The sequence below is a fragment of the Setaria viridis genome, chromosome 5 (assembly GCF_005286985.2).
Source record: "Setaria viridis chromosome 5, Setaria_viridis_v4.0, whole genome shotgun sequence".
Taxonomy (NCBI): domain Eukaryota; kingdom Viridiplantae; phylum Streptophyta; class Magnoliopsida; order Poales; family Poaceae; genus Setaria; species Setaria viridis.
The window spans coordinates 5,464,152-5,490,239 of record NC_048267.2 but is presented as its reverse complement, the minus strand read 5'-3'; the positions used below and the strand labels follow the sequence as shown (position 1 = coordinate 5,490,239).

Genomic DNA, 26,088 nt, shown 5'->3' with positions numbered 1-26,088 from the left:
TATAGGCTGATCAGAAGAGGGTTTGTGCACCTGCAATATATGGCATTCTAAGGAAGCTATTTTTTGGATGACACTATTCAACGTGGTTTTGGTGCACATTAAATCACCATACCACAAATATCATTAGATACATTTTTGTGTGCAAGCTAGATAAAAAGTTATTCTAAAGTGGTATGAAGGTATAAAATGCTGCGGCAGCATTGACGTCGCAGTATTTGTCAGAGCTTTACTCAATGTTTAACACATACCCTCAATGTTTGTGAAGCGGCATCTATTATCTCTACAGATTCATCAGATAAATAAGTCTTCAAAAGTTTCAGAAGCTCAACCAAAATATCATCAGAAATACCATAGTCTGAGCACAATTTATCATCCTTGGAAGCAGAACCACTATGTAGTTCTACAGGATGCTTTCGAATAAGGGTTGGCAGATGGAATATTACTTGATGTGCATCAGATAAGCCAGCCTGTGTGAATATTAATGAAAAATCAAATAACTGAGAAGAGAAAAATGCACATCAACATACTGCAGCATGAAAAGGGATGAAAGACTGAAAGCACACCCTGGAGATAAAATCAGCAACCACCGGAGAAGCTTCATTTGCTACAGGAGATGAGCTACAAATGTCAACAAGAGTCCATACAGCAGAAACTACATCTGGGTCACTGCACCAGCAGTTAACTATGTCCGTATCAGCAGCAGATAGATCGCTTCTACTGATGATTTCTCCCAACAATAACTTGTTGTGATACATACGAAGACTGAGAGTACAAGAACAGCGTGAAAGAAGTGATGTCAGAAAAATGGAAAAGGAAAAACATAACACTTTTTTTAACTTTCTAAGCTACATATTTTGCACTTTCCAGTTGACAGGCCCATTTTAAAAAGCACTACATGCAGAGACAAATAGGTAAATATTACCTCAACAAGAACAGTTCCGGTGGCAAATGAGGAGCCCTATTAACAAACTACAGGAAGTAAAACATAATGAATCAGCTCATAATAAACATTAGGAAAAAAAGAAAATAATAACAAGGGGAGGAACCTTTAAGAACTGATCTCTTGAAGCATAGGAGGCAGAAAGTGAAGTGTGAAACTCTCGTATATCTTTCAAGCAATCAAGACAAGGAAGTGGTTCCAACTCCTGTAAGGCCATTGAGAATGAAATAAATCAACAGAAGAAATGATTATGCAGCTAATGAAAAGAATAGCACAAAGCTACCAGTAAGAATGCATTAGATACATAGAGGAGATGAAGCATACTCTTATGTAATCATAAAGCATAGGATCAGCATCCACTGTCAACTGCCGAAGTAAAGAAAGAACCCTTGATGAATCTGCAATACCACTTCTTTCTTCTTTTTCATTAGTTAGGCAAGCAGTGATCAATTTTGGAACTAAAACCTGTAACAGTTCAGTTGGAAGCACAGGTAACCAGAAGTTCATTAAACAGAATTAGTATCAGAGAACTGTTTGTGAAATCCACCTGAAGCTGCCTGCCAAGCACTTCCACAGTTTCGGCAGAGGAATTTCCATCAAAATAAGCCAACAATTTCGACAAAATATTACAGCATTGACCTTGCAATGGTTTTTGCTGGATGTAGTTCCCCACTATACAAATAATATAGCTGCAGTATAAACATAAAATATCTCGAAGGTTCAGATAATCATAAAGCCATATAAACTCACAATTATCTCTAAGACATAGTTACTGTTATGGTAGTGGGACCGGCTCTAGGCCCGGGCCCACTGTACTGTAGCGCGTGAACAGTACCACAAGATAAGGTTCAGTTTTGTTTAGGTTTGTTAGCAGGTTAGCTATTTGGATAGAATCTGTTAGTTGGTTTGTTAGTAGGCGCCTGATCTTTGTTAGTACGAGGGAGGGTGACGAATAGGTTCTTCGTGCTATCCCTAGTTCTACCATATCAGTTACAGCATGCAATATATGTAGCAATTGGTAACTGCACTTATTTTTATATAAAATCTTCTTGTAACAAAGAAAAGGAAAAACAGAAGAGCAGGACCCACTAGGATAACAGAGGAAAGTGTTTTTTCTCATCTTCCAAAAATGATAATCATGAGTCTTACCTTCTTGGTGTTTTCTGAAAATTAATAACACCAACCGGTGATTAAACTAAGGCTCATAGGATGGAATTAACTCACAGCAAATAAAGTCAAACTAAGATAGGAATTTAGAACCTAGAAAATATAAGTGCTGTTATATGGCAAGTTACTTGTCCTCATAAAGCATTGAACAATGTATTTCCAATGGCTGTTAACATGAGCATCATTATAGAGGAACCACATAACAAGTGGTTTTTTTTGGCTATTTTTTTTTCTTTTCCTTTCTTGGAGGGGGCTTGATTCTTTTGCCATGGTAGCTGCTACATTATTTTTTTTTTTGGCCAGGTAATTGCATAGTTGTTGTACTACCCGAACTGCCAAACAGGCAGACATCTTGCAAACACAGCACAAGTATTGAAACAGGAAACAGTTCAAAAAAGACACTCACAAGCAAGTGCTCTCACGAACCACTCTGTGTCCAAGTACATCTATCAAAACTTCAATTGCACAAAGCCGGTTACCCATGTGCCTGGGATGGCAAGCATCTGCAACTTGCTGGTGTATTGCAAGTAGGAACTGCATGAATAAAGAATGCAGATAGAAGTTGGTCACAATCACAGAATGAGCCACAGATATTACATGCATCACTATTTGTGAGAATAAATAAATAAGATAGTAAGGCAAACACCATATACCCAAATACCAAATAAATGGTGAAAAAATGTGAAAGATTCATTTTCTAAGAGGGAACAAAATACATATAGTATTCTAATCACAGTGTAAGCAAACCAAAATACATCTACATAACCGGCAAAAATACAAGTATACAAACAAATTGGACAACAATGGATATGCAACTAGCAATAACTATTGAATCTTATACAAAGAAATTTCCTTTTGATGTTGTATCTTCTTTACTTCCAAATGTTGATATCTGAGTTGTTTCGAGTTTATCATTAAAGTATGACCTATCCTAGATGATGAGTTCCATATCAGAAATAAATATACACACGACAGAGTTGTACCACCAGAGTTGTGAATCTAATCGAGTCCTGCTACACATGCGAACAGACTGTATGATCGAACTTCTGGTGCCTTCTGTGGTTCAAATTAAGGATTCAGACCCACACAGAAACACTGGTGCCTTACAATCTGGTGTGTATATAGCTACTTCCATCTAATCCCTGCTTTGAACTAGTCATACAGTCCAGTCATATGTATAGCAGGACTCTTCCATATCCCCTTTTTTGTACCAGATAAAAATAATAATTTATAGCACAGGAAGGATACTGCAAAAGAATCATCTACGCAGGTACCTGGTACCATGTACATACATCCATATACTTAAGAGATATGAACAATTATATCTAAGATGACACATAAAATAACTGCTCAATGGGAAGTTATCTATGTATCCGAGCATAACAACAACAGTGGATGCTAAACTATGAAGTCTATATCTCGCCATACATCCTACCAGTAAGTAGGGTTCTACTTTTCAGTTTTAGGTCAATCCCATTACCCAGTGGATGCAGTAATTGGGCTACTAACCACACTTTTTTGGAAACTAATAGGGCAAATTTTAATTTCATTTTTCTATTATTTATTTTCTCATATTTTTCCGTTTTCTTGACACGATAAAAGCATTGGTACCTCAATAGTACGGTACCAGATTTTGGAAACCTGATACTACCTAAAATAAAAGGCACTGCAGCATCTAGGGGCTGGACAGATGCATTATCCTTTGGAGATTCCAAATTGAGAAATAAGATAAGAAATAAAACAGAATACCTTAAATACTCTGTCAGCACGGAAGATATTAATTTTATCAATAACAACTGTGTGAGCCAAATCATCGTCCCTGAAATGTGAAACAGTCATGATACTATAGTTCATTGCATTAAAATGTAGCTATTAGAAATGCATTCGGCCAATGAATGAGGTTGTACATGGTATCCACAAATCCATCAACGACCGTTTTCACCGAAAGTGCAACAACCTCCTTGGAGAAATATGGGATTTGTGACCCATGAGAAGATGATGAAACCGAGAGCAAAAGGGCAACAATTGAAACCTAAAAATAGAAGAATGAGTGTCATAAGAAATCAAAGCTTGAAGTGGCTTTACACAATTGTAGATAATAAAATAGACACACCAGAAAGTTCTGACAGTATGAAAGCCAACCATATCATAATTAAGGATGAAACTACAAATTGAGAATATGCTGGCATTGAGCACAATTTGTGCCTTTGAGGTAATGCAAAGATCATCCCATTCATGAAACTTCTGTTTTGCACTTTTAGTCAGTAATTTTCAAAGACGACAGATGTCAACTGCCAGGATAATATTATCCTAGTAGCTATGAAGATTTGGCCATCCTCGATTCGCAGGTCCAAAATGACCTCAACAATTCTGACAAATCTGTTCTACATACTCCTTTTGAATAATAAATTAGTATCACATCCATGGCACAGTACAACACCATAATCACAAAAAAAAAGAACATAAATAATGCTACTTCAGTGTCATGGAAACATGATGCGACAAATAACCCTGTTTAGGGGCGGTTAAAATACTTACAAGATATGATAATAAATACAAGATAAAATACAATGGCTAGGGAACATCATAAAAGTGTCTGGATTAAGGGATGTTCTACTCAAGCAGCATACCATATGTTTTTTGATGAGATCGTCACGCTCAAGCTCAGAAATTTCACCGAGCTGCAAAAGTGATTCACACAAGGCAGTTTCCGCTAAGTCCTTCTCTGGCCCTGTACCACATCTGGCGGCAATGGACAATCCGAAGATTGGAACAAAGTATCTCTTGATAATGACGGGCAAAGGTTGCGATAAAATCTGAGCCACAAATATATATAAAAACGGGATTAAAGCATGGAGACAGCACCTAAACACAAAATTTGTAAAATGTGTGGTGAAACCTATTTAGAGAAATATGATTGAATAAATGATGTACTTAGTCTCTGAAATATGCTTTAACAGGAAAGGTGGTGTTCTATGTAACTTTAAAATGATGCTACCTCAGTACTGACTAGTATTTCTAGAATAACAGTAAGCATTCACCTTCGATATCCAATTCAGGTCAGCAGCATCACCCCTGAGAATAAGGAAAGGCAGAAGCCATAAGCTACAATGTTCAACAAAGTTCTTTGGCTCAGCCGAACCATAACCAAACATTTCTTGCACCTGTAAAAGTTGCGTCAGCAGTATAGGACATTACAACTTTGAAAAAAATTAAGTATATTAAATATGGTAACAACTGAAAAAAATAGCTTATGGACATCATCATGGCATCAAGCATAAATAACTTGTTCCCCCCAATTATAAAAGTTAGTAATTTAAACCAAGCAAAAAAAACATGCAATACAGAGGTGATGGAAAAGTGCAGCCAGGAAATGTGAGGGGAGAAATATTTTGTAAAGCAGCTTAATGTTCTTGTGGATATAAAAAATGTGACTTATGCCTTATCAAAATTCAAAAATGATAATGGTTTTCAAAATTCAGTCCCCAGTGCGACAAGATGCATCAAACTGCAGTCAATACAGAAAATAAAAAAATAGGAATCTAGCTAGCAGTGCGTGTTTGAAAAAAAATCTAGCTTGCCGTGTGTAAGGCTAGGGTGGTATGATGGTTCAAGTATGTGCTTCACAAATGTACATAGACAGGGGCATACAGGCTTTTACTCGTTTCATCTACACTGTCATGTATATATTTACTAATCGGTCCATGGATAACTACCAATTAAAGTGATCAAACATTCAAAAGGTTCACATGATTAAAGTTTGGTTAATCTCACAATCACAATCATTTATAGCACTACAGAGACCTAAAAATCATATTGAGAAGCAGTGCTGACATTGAAAGCATATTCAGAAGCATTAGAACAGAAAGTTACCTCAACAAGTGAAACTAGACTCATCTCGCAAGCAACCCATCGAAAAAGAATCGGACCCATCACTTGGTCTAGATACTGCATACCAGAAAGGTAACCAAAATATGTGAACTGTAATGCCAGCAAGTCATTCTCTTTTAGAATAAATTATAAGCAAATTATTTCAGAGTCAATCTCCAGTCACCTTGCTTCGTGAAGCATAACCAAGCCTTTTTGAGATGGAATCAAATAAAGCATAAGCTAATTCTCTGAAAAGGAAACAGCATAAAAGTAAAGGAAGCATCAAATTAGTTCCCAGTTATCATTAAAAAATCATGCATCAACATAAATACAGCTATAGGTTGTGAAAATACCGCTGAGAAGGCTCTATAGCAGCAGCAGCAGAAATCATGAACACGCACTGCAGAGTGAGAAGTCAAAGGACATAAAGCTCAGTTGAACAACCAAAATACGAATTGCATACAGAATATAATATGCATCATGAACATATTGAACCGAAACTAATCAACGTATGTTGCTCTGTGAGACCACACAAGTGTAAGCAAATCGAGACAACACGTGTTCTACAAGACTTAAGATATCACCATCAAAAGCGGGAAATAAATACTTCAATCTTAAGAATCAAGACAATTGTCAGACCCTTTTAGTTAATGTTCAAGGTTTATTTTTCTGCTCAAAACCATCATCTCTCACTCTAGCCCAAGGTGAGATGATGTTTTTTTTTTGTAATTGGACTATTCACTCGCTCTTAATACAAAGATACGCAGCTCTCCTGCATGTTCGATGGAAAAAACAAGAATATACCTCAACTTCAACATCCTCACTGTGCACAGACAAATGAGCTAGTGTAATGAGGGCAGTTTCAATTACAAGAACAGATTGTGGACCAACAGCTAAGACTTCTCTAGCTGTGACTGGAGAGTTAATTGAGAAAGCCACCATCTTGGCACCAATAGTTGAGCTGATATTGAGAAAAAATTGGTAAGTCAATACTCACATTTATAATAGTGCTACATCTGGATGTCAACTATGATTTATCTACATTAACACATATCACCTTTTCAGTAGTTCAACTAAGTGACAGGGCACAGAAAGTCGGAAATACAAGAAAATCAGTCTTGCAGAGGGAAGTAGGATAAACCTACTATCAGAAGTCTTATGTTAACAACATGGGAAAAACACTGGATACAAGGTTGCACCTATTCCTAGCCAGTTCATTCCAGGTAATGATAATATCTCCAGCAGATTACTAATCCCGTCCCCAATGCCAAAAGAACTACAATTCAGGGGATAAGAGTGCTCCAACAGATTGCCAATCCTATCTGAAATACAAAAAAAAATGCTGACTACCAAAAATAGACACCCCTCTCCCTATGCATTCCCCTACCCAATTAACCGTTATTCCCCTACCATGCTACCGTCGAAGTAGAGAATTAGCTGCAATATAATCAGGAAAAATAGCAAAGCTCCAGTCATGTAGCATAGCAGTCAGCCATCTGCTAGTGGTCCATACAGCAATCCTAAGTTCCTAACTGTATTAGCAAACTTTTTTGGCTTAGGTGCTGGTTTATGATCTGAAAAGCAATAGCTACTATCTAAAATACATGTTTAAGATAAATGATAATGAACCAGAACTGTAAGAATTATATCAAATATTTAATTCATTTCAGAAAATTGACACAAAGCCATAAGATGTTAGTTGTCAAATACCTACCGAACATCATAAAATAATTCATTATGCCCTTCCCACGTTTGGAATAACACAACAATTTCCCTGGCCAAATACAACCTGACACGATAATCAGTATCATGCAGCATGTCAAGCAAACATCCAATCAGATCCTGCAATCATAATAATGGAAACCAATTACTAGTATAGTAGTCATTTTAAATGACAGTTCTGAGAACACAAAGAATATATAAATCACCTGGGCAACATCAGGGAACAGGCAAATAAAAGATGAGATGCAATCAATGAGCTTGATGCGAGAAAACCAATCTGCAGAACTTATCTCTGTAGCCTTATTTACCAAGTCTAATAGGACATCCTCGTTCTGCAGATAATAGGAATATACCTAGCAGTTAACACAAAACTCAATGGAGGATAAAAGATATAAGCTCATCACTAGTTGAAACTGCTGGTCTAGAATGATCAATCCAACCAGGGTCCAGAAAAGAACATTCGGAAATGGTGCTGTAGTACAGAAATAGATCATGTAAAAATTTAAACAACTATAAAGAAGTTGAAGAAGTTTGAAGTTAGCAGATCAGCAGAAGAAAACGTGCATAAATTATACCTTAAATAATTGCTCGACTTGATTAGAAAGTATTTCATGATTAAAGAAATGAAAGTCAATTTCATGACATGGTTTATTGTGGCTGCTAGAAGTCTAATCTAGTCTGAGATTTTGGTTCAATAAATCAAAATTCCCATCAAATACAAAATTAAAAGTTGCAGCATACAAAGCTCATATTCATACCTAAAACAATAAATAAACTGTTACAAGACAAAAGCTACAAAAAAAATGTGACTCAAACAAATTAAGTGTGACACGGAAAGTCAATAGGGCTGGTCAGATTATATCATATGTCAAATACCAACCTCACTGAAAATCCCTTTGCATCCTTGTTGCTTTCCATCAGTATTTTGCCCACTGTTACGCAGAGCTACCAATGTTCTTAACAAAGCGTGTACATAAGCTAAGCACCCTGTAGAATTAAGTAATGAACTTGTGCATCTGTCCCTCGTATCATTTATAAGGTGGACCTGCATGAGCAAAATCAACATGTTAAAATTAAACACATAAGCCAGCAGTGCAGGTATAAATTTGGTATAATTGCAAATATAAGGCAGACAGTACCATGGAAGATACAGTTTTAGATGAAGCAGAGATGTTTCTGCAAAGATTAAGCAAGATGACCTGACAAACCTGCAAAAAGAAACCAGATGTTACAAGGATAGCATTGCAGTAAAGAACGTAAGAGGCGTGTTATAAATGTGTACCTTCACGTCACTTTCTTTCTCCACCAAGTTGTACAAGATCTCCCATGTATGAAGCGACGAAACTGAGAAAAAAGTTGAAATAATGCTAACTAGTTCTAGCTTCCACTCCAATGGTCGTAAGAAGCTACCCATATTTCCACTCCCACTAGTTGTGACAGAATCTACTTCACCAGAGTCCATCACATCAAGATCCATATCAGCAACACTACTTTTGCAGTCAACAATAGGATTTAGATCCTGTGAGTTGACACAAGATATTGGCAACACTTTTCCGGCATTCTCTCCATCAAAACTGTTCACTAAACTAGAGAGCTGAGAAAACAGCTGAGAAATTGCCACCAAGAGTTCATCAAGTAATTCAGTAACACCTTTGATAACCACAGAACTAACTCTATTATCAACTCTTGACAGATTAAATAATGGAGAAGATAGAAAGCTCTTGAATGAGGATAAAGCAGAGCCCGTTGTATCCAATGGTAAACTTAGGTTAGTGAGACCATGAGAAAGTTCATTGTTCCTCTTCATAACAAATGACACAATATGTTTTAGAATATTGGTGATATAATTTAATACTTCTTGCATAAGTGAAGATTTATCTCCCATGGCCCTGGAAAAACCTCAGAGAAACAAAAAGGATGTTAAGCATAACGATAGAGAAATATTATAAGAATTATTGGTGTTGCGTGATATTCAAGATATAGCTTGAGCCATTAAACCAGACCAGGCTGGCAGTTAAACCAGGGTCGGCCAGTGCAATGCCCATGCATGTGAACCAGAATAAACTGGTTGGTGCCAGTTTTACATGGAACCACTGGAAACCGGCCTATTGAACCACCCAGTTCACCAGCCTGAGAACCACGTGGACTGGACCAAGGCTGGGTCAAGACTTTGGATAGATGCATAAGGAATAAAAAAATGGGGGAGGATGGGGTTACCCAAGATCCCACCAATGGGGCGTTATCTTTTCTCCCTATACACGGCAAAATTATGAATTATAGGAAGAACTATATTGCTGTCAACTCAAGGCAAAACTAACTTATAAAGATATGATACTCAATCTCATTTGATCCAAATTTTTCTTGTAGATGTAAGCATTGTACCAATGATACACTAAGACATAAATGCAGGCTAAGAGATGACAATTAAAAAAATACCTTGACAACAATGCACGATGAACCAGATTGCAGAGAAGAGAACAAACAAATACAAGATTAGGTAAGTCCAATTTCTCAAACTGCTCATTTGAGGCCACAAATCCTTTGATGAAGTCCATGAGCTCAAGAAGCATTGGTTGCTGGATAGTCCCAGGAAGGTGTACGCGGTGGCATTTATCAGAAATAACCTGTTTACCAATAAAGCATCTTCTGTGACTTTATGATGGAAGCAATAAAACAGAAATTGCATTTCATGAACTACAACCACCAAAGTATGATTTACTAAGACAGAGAACCATGGTTGCAACCCTTGCTAAACTTTATTGAACCATTCAAAATACCAAGCACTAATAGATGGAATGCACCAGTACACTGACGCTTAACTAATAGTAAATGGCACCAATATGCACTGCAAAAGTGCAAAGTCAGATGAACTCTTTCAATTAAACCGCTTCCATGCTAAATTGCACAAAGTGTAATTGGTGCCATGTTGAGTCTCAGGTCTGATGAGCTTTTGTGGAGGTGGTCCGTAAGTGTACCATATATAGAGAAAGACCCCTCCATCTCCCAACATGTGCACAGCAAAAGTATAAAAAAGCCATGCAGCTCAAAGCATGCTTTGGTTTCCATCAACATCTGGAAGTGCTATGTATCATTTCACTGGGGAAGGAAATAGAGTTCTAGTTACAATATGAAAAAATTGTTTGTCCCAAAAAGCTTCAGCCACAGGTTCAAACCAAATCAAAGAGAGAAGAAGAAATAGAAGAATACATTACCAGGCAAAGTGTGTTTCAACCATTCATGAAGTTTAAATGGACTACTAGCAGAGTAACTCAGAAACAAAAAAGGACTAAGAGTAAAGCACCTTGGCAGAACTATCCAGAGTGATTTCTGATAAAGCTTCCACTGAGTAGAGCAGTTCATCTTTGAGAACCCAGCTCTCGTCCTCAAGAGACTTTATGACAACCGAATTGGCACAAGGTCAACAAATGAATAAGCTTAAAAATACTCGATGCAATCTGTAAAACCTTGTGATCACTAACTAATAACATACCTTGGAATAAATTTTACAATCACCAAACAGCTGTAATGTATCTGATGAATTAATTGGTAATGACGAAAAAGCAGCACACAGTGAGAAAATAGCTTCAGGAATGAGAACAACATTTTGCTCATTCAAAAGAGAGAATTCCTGCCATAAAAATGAACCAGTAATTGAGCTTGCATATCCCAAGGAAGAAATAATGGATGGTCCATTCCACCTGAATTATAGATGGATATAGTAGTGCATAGCATAATCACAAATACATTATGGAGTTCTAAAAGTGAACTAAAGTCCATTTACCTCTCTTATTCAACATAATGTTAACCCATATAGCACTATAACCTTTGTGGGGCAATTACAAGGAAAAGGCACATGCACACCCACTACTACACATGCACAGCAAACTCACAAACCCAGGTGTGCCCTTATCACACAATAAACTCGCGTACAGGGGCAAGTATTTTATCACAAAATGCAACGCATGAGTAAGGGTACGCCACCAGGATTTGAACCTCAGTAGGTGGAAATGTAATACCGCGAATCCACTACCCTACCAAGTTTTTTTTTCTCGAACAACGCAGGAGAACTGCGTGTCACCAAAAACAAGTACAAACGGCCAGACTAAAAGCCTATAGTAAAAATAGCACAAATTTAATCATCATGGTAGCATATAGTAAACAAAAAAGCCCCAAACTGAAGTGCAATAACAGCATTGTATACATATGGCATCATCCATCTGTGTTTTTGTTCAATGCAGCAGCTACATCGCAATGAATCACAAAATTCACTTCTGTATATAAATGTCCAAAAATCAAGTTGATGATGCTTATACATATTATGTCCCTTGCCTAAATGTGTCACTATGGCACAAATTTTATTTATCTATCACAACAGACAATATGTACACACACTCTAGGACATATATTCGGCAAAAACAAGAATACAGTCATTTCTCAAGGAGTGCAGAATACTAGAACAAAAGTGGAACCAACAATAACCAGAAGAAAGTTTTTTTTCCCTCGAACACGCAGTGAACTGCTTGTTATTGCATTAAGAAGATATAAAGCAATAACCTTTGAATGAACTAGCTCCAAAGTCGATCTTAGCAGATTCTTCCGAATAAAGATAGAATTGGATAAGTCACCCTGCGTAGCGTGTTATCAAAGAAAAGAATCATTATTTTTGGCATATTTGAAATAAAGAATATAAATAGCAACTAATTCACAAGTGACTGCAGTTGCCTTTTTTCCTTAAACGATGTAGGACAGCTGTGTGCCATTTCATTAAGAAGAAAGTATACCAAAGAGTACAAACCAGACATTAAACACACTCCAACGCACCCCAACACATTCACAAGTATACATGCTCGCCACGCACATTATTAAAACACAAACGAAATTAACTTTTTTCAGTTGGTCTTATCAATACACATTATCATGCTAGCTATTATGGACTGATTTACAATAATCATTTCTACATTGTAGTCTTGCAAGCATGGAGAGTACACAAAACTCAAGATTAGAATCCTCATCTTTTACTCATTACTCAGGTTTAATTGTTGGCAAAATGGGCAAAGGATAATCAATTGCAGCATAAGCACCATTAATAACTATGAATACAATTATGCACATTATAGTTCTCAAAATAACCAGCAACATGTTGCATGTGATCACTGAGCAATACGAAAACAAAAATACCAAAAAAAAAATCAAACAACCATTTGGGAACTGCAGATTCAACTACATAACCAAATCAATTGATACTATTTTTGAAATTAAACTAAAGGATTGAAAGAATGATCTCAGAATGTTCTCTACTGTCCCGTCCTGTTGACTTTACCTAATTACAGGAGTAAAATATATAGGAGAACAGTACTTCCAAATAGAAGAACAGTTGCAGTAACAAAAGTAGCATAAGATAGCAAACATACCTGAAAGCCTATCCTTGAGAAGTAACAAGCAATGAAATACAAAGCAGACCTAAAACAGCAATTAGGAGCAACAAAGCCTGTAAGCATCACTTCCATAGTAACCAACATGACAGCCTAGGAATTTAACTCGCAATAAGCCAGAATATTGAAAACGACTATATGCTACAACATCCACTTAAGTAAAGGATGTTGAATGAAAGACTAGGCAAAGATGTCGGACATATAACAGAATGATAAAAATGAATCGCCAGAACTACTATGCCACCATGAACATGACTTCACCTGACAATTGCAAGGAATCAAATCAATGGTGCACAAGTTACTTTTCTCCACAATCGCAGCCAATCCATTATGTTCTTGGTGCAAGCAAACACTTGATCACAATATGTTTGCAATTTTACTTTCAGTTTCAGGTTTATGAGAGGAAAAATTCTTCTCCAGTTCCCATAAATAAAATGTACCATCATTGCATTAAGGAGCCTAAATAGCTTATATATAATGTAAGAATTACTTCTTTTTTCAATCCAACGATAGTCTCGACTCAGTAGTGATGGCAGATGAATTCATGCAAACGGATTGTATTCAACTGATAGCACAGGATTACAATATATAGATCTCGATTGGTGCAATCCTAACCACCTTGATTTATGGAAACAGAATCAAGGGAAGGGAGACCAGGGAGGTCACGCACAATATGGCAACAGCCTGTAGCGTTCCAGCCAGGTAACAGAGTACCGGCCAAGGGGGGCAAGGAAATTGCTAACAAGTAGATGTACATGTACATATCTGTAGCGATTGGAGCCCATTTTAAACAATCTTTATGAAATGTAAATGGTAATTTTATAATCTGCATAACTGTCTTAACAGCATAACACTTATTCAAAGAACTGACTCCTATTGCAGTCAACATGTAAGCAATAGTAACCGCCATTTCTCTAAATTAATCGTCATAAAATATACTCCAGCCCAAGAAGAGTGCTCTTTTAGGGCTGTCTTAAGTCAAACTATCTTAAGCTTGACCAAATTTATAAAGAAACGCAACAATATTTATGACACCAAATAGGTATATGAAAATATATTTCAAATCTAATGGTACCTATTTGGTATCATAAGTACTGGCATTTTTTTGTATAAACTTGGTCAAACTTAGGATGATTTGACTTAGGACAAAGCTAAAGAGCACTACTTTTGGAACAGAGGGAGTATATCTATATATGTTGAGCAATTTCACATCACTCTGCAGTTAATTAGGTTCAAATAATGTGAATTGGTCTGTGTAACATTTGAATAATCTCAGAGTGACTTAAAGCAGTCAGTTTAGAGTTCCAATAACCAAACGGGTATTATTCAAGAAATGGAACCTTCTGCTGTTTTTTCTATCTATCTGTCATCTACTATCAAAATAATAAAAAAGAAAGGTGCAGTCCATATGTCAAAAGAAATCAATGAAAAGAACAAAAAATGGAAGTGTCAACTAAGAAAAGTAGTAGCTAAAATAATGCCACTGTAGAAACTGAGGCAGGATAAATCAGTTGATAATAATTAAAAAGAAAAAAAAAGAAACAAGAAGGCATACGGTGATGGCATTTGTTTAAATATTTGCAGGTTCCATGTATCTTCTGATAGAAATGATGTATGAACTTGGTCCTGGAAGAAGGGAAACAGAACATAATATTAGAAACACCAAGTGCTAGCTACAAGTTTATTCATACCAAGTGCTGCACGGTAAATTGGTAACTAAGGATGACAAACTAACCCGCACAATCATTCCACCAAGCAAAATCAGCGCTGAATCAGCCTACAAAAGTACACACAGTTTACACAGTCAAAGGGTAGAAGTAGATAGGTGCCACATGCTGTAATGAATTAAGAACTGTTTGTAAGATGGGACAGAAACAGTTCCCAGCGAAAGACTGCTATTGTACATAAAGAAACAGAGTTCTACCTAGAATTATTAGGCAAACAGCAACTCCAAAACATGCTCTGGAAGCATCATAAAACAGTCAAATCTTATAACCATCCAACTTGTCACATCAAATAAACTTATAAAAAATAAACTGATTGTGGTGCTAAGCTATCAATTGCAGCCTGATTGGTCTTTAAAAAAATGTAATGAACCATGGTAAATCAGATAGAGGTCACTACTTCAAACGCAGTTTTATAAGTAATAACAATGTGGCCAAATTTTAAAAGTTTCTGAATTCCACATACTCAAATGCAGTACCAGAGAAATTTAATTGCATTCAAGCAATTATGGTGATAGTTCACTGCTTTGCGAGAAACAGTGAGGCATCATCAGTATACAGAAGCTATTAATATAGAATAGTCCATCCAGTATGCGGACTAGCAAAGACATCATTGCATTTGAGAGTTTTGAATCCTGGAAATTGTGGAAAAGGAAAGAAATGGAAATAGAATACAATAACCAAAAAAGAAGTCAACAGAGTCATATTACTCTTCCATTTAATTGCTGTTATGGTAAAGTGGGCCGGCCCCAGCCAGAACCAGTTCAGCAGCAACAGATAGGATTAGTCGTTCAAGTTTGTTAGCAAATAGGATCAGTTAGTTTCGTGGATAAGATTTCTTAGTAGGTTTGTTAGGTGCCTTATGTCTATAAAAGGCTGCCGTGAGTCCTAGGTTAGGTAAGCAGAAAATAGATCAAGAGAGCATCTCAGAGCCTCCTGCGGAGGGCGAGTTAGCCGATCTATCCTGCTGTTTGTAACTCCATTATCCAATAAACAGTCCACAGCGATTGCCAATTTAATTTGCTAGAGTATAATGTTTGTTCAATAAACACCACACAACTTATGGCTAGTTAGATACCATTTCGTTAGGCTAAGTACTGTTTAAAAAATATATAGTAGCAATACAACCATATAAGAAAAAGGCCATATAGATATTAAGGGTGCTCACAACTAGTGCTGTGCTGCTAAACACAGGGAGTGCATGAATAAGAGAATTCCATATGTCTTGCCAGCAACTTTCAACAATTGACATCTGCAATAAACAAGTAAATTATCGCACAACATTAAGTTCACACTGCATTACAAAAAGGGTAAAACTTGGTTGGCAAAAGCACTGAAGCATTTTTCAGCAAGCTGATAACAATAAGAACGAATGTAGATTATAATCAAATACAATAGGAAAATAAGTTATTGCTCTGAGGAAGCATTAGACAAGAGCTACAGAGGGTGTCCAAACTTTAAAATGAACCAGTTGGAAAGCAGTAGCATTTACGCTATTAACATATAATAAAGGGTGGTCCCAATTCATGATATATGCATACAATTTAAAGGGTTGTCTATTGACTGGCCGAGAATAATATGTTCCTATAAAAATCTCCACAAGTTAGATGGTGTGGTTGCAAGCAACAAAAGTTGTTCTTTCAGCTAGATCAAAAATCGAAGGCAAGGGGATATCTAGATGACTGTAGTGTAAATGAGCTGCATATGACTCAAAATGCAACAGAGATCACTTAAACTTAAAAAGTAGCACCTCTTATGTAATCATTGATCCTTTCGAGAATAGATCTTTGGAGCAGTTTCCCCCAAACAAATCTAGGAAGAAAAATTCCCAGACTATATAGAGTTGTGTACAATCTTACTATCACTCAATGGATATTCCCAGACAATTACAACTCTGTGAATGTTCTCTTTTTGGACATTACGAGATTGCAGATGATGAGGCAAACTTTTTTAGGGCATGCTTATAGTAATTAGTAAGTAATATAAGGAGAACCCAGGCTAGTTGACTAATAGTTAACTCGAGCAAAGAAGCTAAGCACCAAAAACAACCTGAAGTTCAAACAGCACATGCAAAAGAAAATGTGGATTTGAAAATCTAACCTCGCTTTTTGTTAAACAAAATTGTGATTCCTCCCTAGGATTGAACATGAGCACCATGGAGAACTCCTTGAGAGCCCTGTTAAGAACAATGACAAGTTAAAAACTGCTAAAAGCTAAGATTGAAGCAGTGGATGATGATTTCTATATCATTTTACTTGGTCCCCATTTACATTTCAAAAATCTATAAATGAATATCCCCCCCCAAACCCCAAACACAAAAAGAAAAGAAAAACAAAAAGGACAAAAGGAGGTATCAGTACAACCAAAACAAACCTGAGAAGCCAGAGTATCGAGTCCTGAAACTTTATGGCATTTGCATGGCTCAAGACACTGTACAACATAGCAGCAGTAGCCAATGAATCATATATTACAGAACAACCAAAGTGACAGAGTATAAACTAGTTAACATGAGCATCTTCTAGGAACCTAGTAATTATTGAAAGCATGTGAAAATAATTGAACTTTAGAGACATCCACCGTCTATTGTTCAATTCAATTTCAAAATTTAAAGATGTTGGTCATGTTCAGTTAGCATGCTTTGTCTGTGTTGAGCAAATAGCAAGTTATTTCATTCATCCAGCTTTAATAGAGAAGAAAAGCCATGCATGCATTGGAATTTATATAAGCTCATTTATGAGTTGGTGTATTTTTCTCTATACCATTGAAGAGTAATTTCAACTATGTGATTTGGAATGCCACATATCTGGAATGCCTACACTATACATCTGAAAACCACAAGATCATCACAGCAGAAGTATTTACTGCAAGCAGGCATCAGAAAGAAGGAACCGAAGCACTAGTGTTCAATTTACTAGCTATGGCAAATTATCACGTAAGGGAAAAAAACTATGAAAGTAAAGTTACCTTCTCAAAGCTTTGCAACTTGCTTCAAACCAACTAATTAGCAAAGATTTTTCCACTCGATATCCATACTTGTGGATCAGAAAACAAACAGAGCCGCTCCTGTGGGAGACCAACATAAGAAAAGCACAAAGTGAGCATAAAATGTTGTTCTCACCACTTAAGCACCAGGAAAATTCTCAATTGTAACATATCATTGTAGCAGCAAGGTTATCAATTGTAAGGGGCATGACACACAGTCCAACTAGACAGCACATTACATGCCGGGGTGTGCATGGACGAAAGTACCCCAAAGTACCAAACTTCTAACATTTATTAGAACATAATGGTGCCCAAGATTTAGGTAAGGAGGATTCAGGTAACACACTGAAATAGAATGACTTTACACAAGATGGAAGATTTTCTGTTCAGGGAAGCAAGGCTTGCATGAGCATCGTAAAGGGAAAAACTTCATTTGGTTTACACAGATATATGTGAGAAAACCGTATGTTCTTGTCAGAAGAAGCTATAGCCACCACACAAACAAGGAACCAAATTTAGAGCCATGGAGAAGTGCAGAAAAGGTGGCATTTATAACAAGCGGCTCTTGGATCTAAGTACTTACAGCAGTAAGGGTGGGTTCAAGCCTGGGAGGAACAAAACTAAGGGTACACACCTAAGCTTTAATAAATGACCATATAAAGGATGTTTTTCATTTGATGGGTTACAGATGATGAGTAATAAACTTACCAAAACAGAGATCCTTTCAAAAGGCCATCAACGATGAGGTTCATAATGTGCTCTGTCTTCAACCTTTTCTCCCTATTTTGTGTCTTCAGTGTGCATTTGTGGGCCTAAATGTTTGTATATGTTGATTGTAACCGTGCAAAGATGACATGTTGTATTAAGTAAAAGATTCGCAGTGAGTGCTTGCATGGCGGTGGGGATGTCTGTGCGCATATGCAAGGGTGGGATGGGCAGATTCATACCAGATAAAAAACAGTAGCAGACAGATCCATGCATTCCTCTTGGAAGCATCTTAAGGACCCAGCTTTCTCATCTCGAGGTGCCTCACACCTGCATTAATTGAACTTGATCAATGAAGAGCTCAAAATCATAAGGTGCTGTCAGTAACAGAAGTTGCACTACCATAGAAAACCTGGTCCGGTGTTAACATTTTTGTCCAGTTCCTTGATGATGATGTCAACAAGTTTTTCCAAAATCTCTGGAATAGCCCTAGCAAGCTTCAGCTGAACTTTTGCATAGGTGATGAACAAACTCTGGAACCAGAAATGACTATCAAATACATGAGGCAGAAAATGTGACGAGGTTATAATCTAAACAAAGTATACAATAGTGCAAGTCAGGTCACCAGAACCTTCAAAGCCTGATCAAGAGTTGCCGGCCAACAATGAAATATAAACTCTTGAACTACATGATGAATCTCCACAGATTTGTATCCCAAGTTTGGCCCATCCTTCAGTAAAAAGGTGTTAATGCATTCCATAAGTTTGCGGGTCAGCTTTCCCTCCTCCTCTCTGATTTCACAGAATCAATTTATTTATTAACTCCTGTCTGATTATTTGTGGTTTAGGATGACCAAACAGTCTCCAAAGCACAGATTTGACCATAAAGTTTTCTAGGCATATACCAACAGTAACTAAAAATATAATAAAGCACTTGGGCACAGACTACTTGCCTAATATGTGAAAAGATTGCACAAAATCCATTAATAACCTCCTCCCTCATGATATCAGGGTAATCACCCGGTGGGTTTTCAAGTAGAACGTGAAGTGTTAATGTACAACGGAAGGATTCATCCTTGGAGCTCGCCTGGTTGCTGAATTTTGCATTGAAAACTGTAGCAACCTTCTTCATGTAGAGCGCTACAAAACCTGACAAGCATGTGGGAAATATAAGAAACAAATGAGTGCTATTATATGAGCATACAGCACCTTGGATAAGGAAACTCACTGCTATATGTTCGAGGTTTCATCTGATAGCGGTACTCCTTAACAGCTAAAAGTTGTCTGAGAATCATGTTGTACTCTAACTGAAAGCTGGGGCCATCTTTTACGACCTCCCATACATGACTGAAAAGTTGCCTAGCAACTGAGATCAAAAGTAAGGAATGCCCTGCAATGACAGGTAGCTTCTTCTTGAATGAAATGCAGGATATATTTTTCTTCAGAGATATTGAAAAATTGATTGCATGCACATAAGGCATCAGAAACATGATGCTAGAAAGTGGAAGATATACATCTAGAACAAGAATTTACCAGAATGCTGAAACACACAACCCGAACAAATGCCAAGACTACATGAAAATTACCATCATTCTAAGACCAAGCTACGATCAGGGTTAGCAAAATTATACATTGAATATGCCTAGGCACCTTCATCCAATACTATACGAAATTGAATGCTATTGAACACGTTACATGCTCTGAAAGCTATAACAAAAAGACATCTCTAGTGTTAGATGATAAAATATTTTTTTAAGTTACATGTTATTTGAAACTTCATATAAGCAGGCAGATGTGGAGAGAATAAACATCATAATGTATGAGGAAGTAGCACCCTACTGCAAAATTTGATAATAACAAGAACATAAGATGTGTCATGTTACGGGATACACTGGGTATATGACATAGACAGCAAAAGGCACGCGTGTTCAATATGTAAAGACATTATATTCCCTTTTTGAAGGATTACAAGAAATGTTTTTTTAGTCACCTGCCAATTGAGATACATTATCTAACACAATTCATGCTTGGTCAAAACAAAAACATATGTGATTTTTGTTGTGTAAATCCATACCATGATCTGGAAACAACCAACACTCTAGCATGGTCTGGAAATGGTTTTGATCTGAACTGATAGACTGATAGTGACATGCCAGAATTCCAATAGTCACAAACTGACATGCAAGAATACCACTCTCTATACTATAGTGGAGAGATAAAAATCAGAAGTGACTACAAATAAGACCATCACCTCATCTCTACTGAACTACAAACATATGTTGGTGAAGTTCAATTAACCGCAGCAAAGCAAACACTGTACAGCACTGCAGATGTCTGAAGCCCTTCGAATTGGAGCAAACCTGATAGCTTGACGTCCTCGGCGCACTGGATGGCGACGCGGAGCATACGCGCGGCGGTGCTTTTGGTGGCCCCGCGCTTCTTACCCGAGATGTCCTCCTTGACGCAGTTGAGGAGCGCCAGGATGAGGAGTGGCCACGTGGTGGCTGCAAGTAAACAGGATCAGCGATCATCGGAAACAAAAGCGAGAGCTCATAAGGCAATGATACCACAAAAGCGAAGCGAAATGCACGAGCTGACCTCCTGTGAGGTGGCCGTGGCCAGGCTTGACCCTGGCGGTGTTGCGGCCGAGGAGGCGGCAGAAGGAGGCGGCACGGTCGCCCTGCAGCCATGTACCCAGCAGCTTCACCCCCTCCTGCGGGACACGACGGAAGCGGTCAGCCGGAAAGCAGGCCGGAACAGTTGTTTGTTTCTGCGAGAGGGAGGGGCACTCACATCGCGGACTCTGGCCCGATCGGAGTGAAGCTTCTGGATGACCTCCTCCACGTCGCGCGCGGTCGCCACGCCCGCCATCAAGGAGGGAATCGGAGCTAGGGTTTCGTCGGGTAGGCCGCGGCGGATGCCGCGGGCATAGGGGAAGCGGGCGCGGCGGAGAGATGGATGGAGATGGCGGAGAGAGAGAAGGGAGGGGTTTTGGTTGGGTTTTGGGGACGCGAAGGGAAACTGCCGAGAAAAGGGAGGAAAGCGAAGGACACGGGAGGGTGGGACGTCTGCGATTGCTTTTTCGAAATATTTCCAGGGAAACGTTTCAATTGTTCTCGCGACATCCATAAAATTTTGACCTTCCTGTAAAGTCTTTCGTGAAATATTAAATTTTGGCTTGAAAGCTATATCTCTTAGATCAGCTTGCATTTTAAGGATTTTGTTATAACTTAGAATTGTAGTTCCCCAGATTTACATTTGATTTCTTTTATTTTATCATCTACATTTTCTGAAGGATATTAAATATATTTTCTGGTAAGATTGCATCAAGAAAACACATCGTAAGGCCTCCTTGCTTTCCTCTTCCTTTTCCAGTTTACTGATACCACGTGGCATAAAAAAAGGCTAGCATATTATCATTATCATTTAACGAAGGCACATCAGGTGCACAAAATGCCAAAGCTTTACATGCTCTCAAATACAACAGGAATACACATCAGTTCTTCAGCTTAAGTAGACCAAGGGGCGCAATGCGCAAATCTGATCGGGCCAAGCTGTTAGCAGTCTTAGTGTTGGACACCTGTGCTGCACAATTTTATCAGGTCCATCAGGGTGGAGTACAACACTTCCAGAGAAAGATACCCCAAAAACCTACGCTTCTCCAACTCCAGATTATCAGCTGACATCTTTCCCTCCTCCGTCGGGTGATCAACGGTGAGGTACCACGAGATGCACCCATAGGCATCATCCGGATCAACATGTGCCACAAGTCCAAGCGTTTCGCCTTGGTCAAGATCGAAGTAAAGGCACAGGAAATCTCTAGTCACATTCATCCCAAGAACCATCGCTTCTTCATGAAGCCAGTGGATCACTTGGCTGGCGACCTGCAGACACAAGGTAAGTTATCAACCTGTTCTTGCAGAATAAGGTTCACTATAGCACTGGAAATAGATTGCAGAGTTTGGTGATACAGCCAAATGACAATGGACATCGGTTTTCGGGAGGGGCATGAGGTAAGATTTGAAGTGCCACGATTCAATATTCTAATCATGCAGAGTTATGTGGCAGAGTTTGACCCTGGCATGATAAAATGCACTATCTCATGGGCAAATGAATTACTCTGTTGTTTTTATCTCCTCAATTAATTCCAGTGGTAGTTTACAGGATAATTTCATCACACAGATCTACAAGATAGAAAAAAAGAATGACTCAAAAGATTGGTGTCACACGTTTACCTGCTGCAGAAGCATCATTGGGAGGTCTTCCAAGTCACAATTGTAACTATTTATTAAACGTCCATCAGATGGCTTCCCAGTCAATGATCCAGCAATGCTTGGTGAGCCTTCACCCATTAAACTAATTTGGCCATCTTTCAAGATAACCTTTGTATTAAACTGCGACCTGGATTTGTACCTAGGCTCGTGAACATCTGAAGGCTTTGTGATTCGATCAGCAGCCAGGATAGGCTGAGGAACTTTCAAGCAGAGAGACCAAGAAGATGTTCGAGAATGCCATGTAGGAAGAGAACACAGATGGAGATAAGGAACCCTACTAACCTGCAATAGAGAAAGGGAGTTAGAATGCCAGTCTACACCCCAATTATGTCCCTACTGATTAATAACAGTAAAGTAGCTGTACCACACTCTCCAGCTCCAAGTGTACTTTATTAGAAAATATCCTGTGAGCCACTGTCATGCAGAAATGACCAAGCAGGCCACATTCTTCAGGTGCAATCTGAGCAGGACTCTGGTAGCGAACAACAAAACGTGATTTCTCCCTGATTTTTCTAACAATCTTCTCATGGAACATATGTAACAGGTAAATTTCTAAACTTTTGGGGTTAGGAAATCCTCTCAAATCCTTGTTCAAAGATTCCTGCTTCCCATTTACAGTGGCTACTGCAAGATTTCCAGAATACTCCGAGTCCATATGATCTTCCTGACCTACTGTTTCTGAGTCACTATTCTGTCCAGAGGGCACAAGCAAAAGACACAATGAACACTCCTGGCCAATTGCTAATTGGAGAAAATCTTCGCACATTCCAGTAACATTGATGCCTTGAGATTGGGTAAATGTGTCACGGATCACCATATCAAATACCTACACGAGATATGCACTAAATTAAGTGTGATGGTATACAAAAATAAGCCAAAGAGCGAAGGAAGGACTTCCGTTATTATATCTAGAAATGTTGCTCTAGTTAGTCAGAAGAGAAATTTTCAAGAACTCATAGGCATTTAACCTACCTGCTCCTCAAATATGGACTTGTGGATGTCGCGAAGAATGGAATGGGCTTGTTTAACAGACTTATTGACATCATCATTCTCCAAAGCATCCTTATCGGTTTCAGAAGAACTGCTGCTTAAAGTGTCTTCTTTCTTTTTGCTGGCACTGCTTTCTGCATTATTGGCAGTGTCTCCATAAAATTGAAGGCTCAATGAACGGAAAGACTTCTGCGGAATTTGAACAGATAAAGTGCCTGAAGAGTCTTGATCAATTGGAACTAAAGACAATGGTGATACGCGAGGCATCGTTGTTGTGTCTAACTGATAACTATCAACTAAATCAAACATGAAGCCCTCACTTCCTGGACCACTCCCAACAACCCGTTGTCGCTTCACTTTCCAGTTCTGCTGCAATCTGCGGGAGCATAATCACTTATGTCAAAAGCTTCAATTTCGAAGAGTTTTTAGATTCAAAGTTTCAACAAAAATGAGTACCTTATTAACGAATTATAGAACCTAGTCTCCTTTTGAAATTGTTGCTCCATCGTCTTGGCAGATTGTTTGAAGTACCTTGACAAATGCTGAGAGGTCCCAAAAGGCGCAAATGAAGATTGCAGCAGTAAGCACAATAATAAACAGCAGAGCTTCAAACATCAATACAGAAACATTCTCTACTACAGTTCCTTTCAACTCTGGTTTTATTATTTGCAAAAGTCAAAATATGCTATCTAATTAAATGGGATAGAGATGGCACAGAGCATACCCGAAGGCGCTGGAGCTTGGTGGCAGCAGAGACTGCCATGTCAACAAGTATTTCGTTTGGCTGCGACTTGGGCTTAGTTGTCGAGGCGACTGCCACTGCATCATTTGCTTCAACCTGCAGCATAATTTCCAGCATAGTCAGAAACAGTTGCCTGCATGGCATTCACAGAGACTGAAATTGGATGTGTATATGCATGTATCAACCGTGCCAATGAGGTCAATCACGACAGAGAGCTCCTGCTGCGCCTGCTGCAGGCTCTCCATAAGGCCCTGCCACGGCCATGCCTGCTGAGCGGTGTCGGCCTCAGCTGCTTTCTTGGCCTTCTTAGCATCCTTCTCGATGACCCAGGAGAAGTCAATCCGGCGGATGGCTGCAAGGTGCTGCTCCTTGTTGCTGGTATCCCTGCAGCCGCAGACAACCCAACAAGCACAGAGCAATGGAGAAGCAAGTGAGTTCCAGGGTGGATTTGAGCAGAACAGCTGAGGGGTTTGCAGACCGCTTACGGTGGATAGTGCTCGTTGCCAGCCTCATCGATGGCCTCAAGGCGTTTGATGGGGAGCTTGTCTAGGTCCAGCAGCACGTCCCCTTCAACCATGGCGTCCCCCCTCCTTGAGCAAACCTTATTTCACAAAAACAAAATGGACTTTACTGACGCTTGCACATGCAAGATTTGGGGCCACGGCATGCACAGTCCCGGTTCCATGAACCCGGACTGACCCTGCCACCGCCGGCAATGGCGCCGCCGGCCGCGCCACCCACAAGCCGCCCTCCACCCCGCCATTCGCTAACTGAGAAACCCGCTCGCCCCTGCCGTCGGCCCGTCCCGCCGGTTGTCGTCCGCCGCCCTGCCTGCGGCGCCCCGCAGCCTCACCTCGCCACCCTCGATCCGCCACCGCCGCCGTGCCTACTGCCGCCGCCAGACGCTCCTCTAAGCCCGCCGGCCATGCCTCAACTCGACGACCACGAACCCCGACGACCCCGAACCGAAACCCTAACCCAGCCACCACCATGCCTCAATTCGAGAGAGGAACGAGGAGCAGGAGCAAGGAGGAGGACCCACCTCGTCGCCGGCCGTCTACCACTGCCCACCAGAGTTGGCCAGCAGATCTCCCTTCCGCTGAACTCTAGACCAAGGTAGGGTGGAGCAGCGCATCCGCCACAGAAGTGGACTGAGGGGCCGAGGTGCCGGGGACGGGGAGGGTCGGCGGCGGCGGCGATGCGCCGGGACTCGGGAGTCAGAACCAAACCAGGAAGCTGTGGGCTGCGCGCAATCAGGCTCTAGTGGCCCACGAAACTTCCGGATAGTTTCAGCCCATATACATGTATATGTCTGAATCTAACTTTTTTTTTAAAGTTAAAGTATTTTATATTGATCAAAATTATAGAGCATCACAAATATTTATGATACCGGATATACTATAAAAATTATTTAATGAAAAAACTAGTTGTATTTATTTGTATCACGAATGTTAGTATTTTACTATATAAATTTAGTCAAATTTGAGATGTTTTAACTCTTAAAAAAGTTGGAATGACATATACTACCTCCGTTTTTATAT

The 26,088-nt window shown here is 39.1% G+C and overlaps 2 protein-coding genes across 6 annotated transcripts in view; both read right to left on the bottom strand.

Annotated features, from left to right (window-relative positions):
* The window catches only part of LOC117857323 (serine/threonine-protein kinase ATM), a 46,422-nt gene extending 24,852 nt beyond the window's left edge, over nt 1–21,570 (bottom strand). The window contains exons 1-40 of one of the 5 annotated variants that reach the window (XM_072294156.1): nt 21,335–21,570; nt 21,140–21,254; nt 20,902–21,045; nt 19,770–19,931; nt 19,491–19,690; nt 19,174–19,326; nt 18,945–19,075; nt 18,785–18,872; nt 18,546–18,649; nt 17,820–17,918; nt 17,229–17,285; nt 16,956–17,031; nt 16,024–16,107; nt 14,867–14,908; nt 14,687–14,757; nt 13,111–13,159; nt 12,254–12,325; nt 11,190–11,327; nt 11,001–11,090; nt 10,136–10,323; nt 8,982–9,588; nt 8,839–8,907; nt 8,580–8,744; nt 7,906–8,031; nt 7,692–7,819; nt 6,782–6,938; nt 6,331–6,377; nt 6,162–6,225; nt 5,981–6,055; nt 5,149–5,271; nt 4,738–4,923; nt 4,015–4,139; nt 3,857–3,926; nt 2,514–2,641; nt 1,488–1,629; nt 1,265–1,405; nt 1,047–1,145; nt 923–969; nt 564–762; nt 249–467 (exon numbers count right to left, since the gene is read on the bottom strand). In XM_072294156.1, the coding sequence (XP_072150257.1) occupies nt 249–467; nt 564–762; nt 923–969; nt 1,047–1,145; nt 1,265–1,405; nt 1,488–1,629; nt 2,514–2,641; nt 3,857–3,926; nt 4,015–4,139; nt 4,738–4,923; nt 5,149–5,271; nt 5,981–6,055; nt 6,162–6,225; nt 6,331–6,377; nt 6,782–6,938; nt 7,692–7,819; nt 7,906–8,031; nt 8,580–8,744; nt 8,839–8,907; nt 8,982–9,588; nt 10,136–10,323; nt 11,001–11,090; nt 11,190–11,327; nt 12,254–12,325; nt 13,111–13,159; nt 14,687–14,757; nt 14,867–14,908; nt 16,024–16,107; nt 16,956–17,031; nt 17,229–17,285; nt 17,820–17,918; nt 18,546–18,649; nt 18,785–18,872; nt 18,945–19,075; nt 19,174–19,326; nt 19,491–19,690; nt 19,770–19,931; nt 20,902–21,045; nt 21,140–21,254; nt 21,335–21,412 (5,058 nt within the window). In that variant the 5' untranslated portion in view covers nt 21,413–21,570. Of the gene's footprint in view, nt 1–248; nt 468–563; nt 763–922; nt 970–1,046; nt 1,146–1,264; nt 1,406–1,487; nt 1,630–2,513; nt 2,642–3,856; nt 3,927–4,014; nt 4,140–4,737; nt 4,924–5,148; nt 5,272–5,980; nt 6,056–6,161; nt 6,226–6,330; nt 6,378–6,781; nt 6,939–7,691; nt 7,820–7,905; nt 8,053–8,579; nt 8,745–8,838; nt 8,908–8,981; nt 9,589–10,135; nt 10,324–11,000; nt 11,091–11,189; nt 11,328–12,253; nt 12,326–13,110; nt 13,160–14,686; nt 14,758–14,866; nt 14,909–16,023; nt 16,108–16,955; nt 17,032–17,228; nt 17,286–17,819; nt 17,919–18,545; nt 18,650–18,784; nt 18,873–18,944; nt 19,076–19,173; nt 19,367–19,490; nt 19,691–19,769; nt 19,932–20,901; nt 21,046–21,139; nt 21,255–21,334 lie in introns of those variants that run through there. The other 4 variants (XR_011898344.1, XM_072294154.1, XM_034739932.2 and 1 more) reach the window with 4 other exon arrangements.
* A 366-nt stretch (nt 21,571–21,936) lies between these two features.
* Nucleotides 21,937–25,810, bottom strand: LOC117857324 (mediator of RNA polymerase II transcription subunit 17). Its single transcript, XM_034739938.2, has 9 exons — nt 25,590–25,810; nt 25,033–25,148; nt 24,733–24,931; nt 24,530–24,643; nt 24,262–24,347; nt 23,788–24,181; nt 23,180–23,641; nt 22,777–23,097; nt 21,937–22,425 (listed from the first exon to the last, which is right to left on the bottom strand). Exons 2-9 carry the CDS (start codon nt 25,122–25,124, stop codon nt 22,108–22,110), a joined length of 1,986 nt encoding a protein of 661 aa, XP_034595829.1. The 5' UTR covers nt 25,125–25,148; nt 25,590–25,810; the 3' UTR covers nt 21,937–22,107.
* Nucleotides 25,811–26,088: the final 278 nt, after the last annotated feature.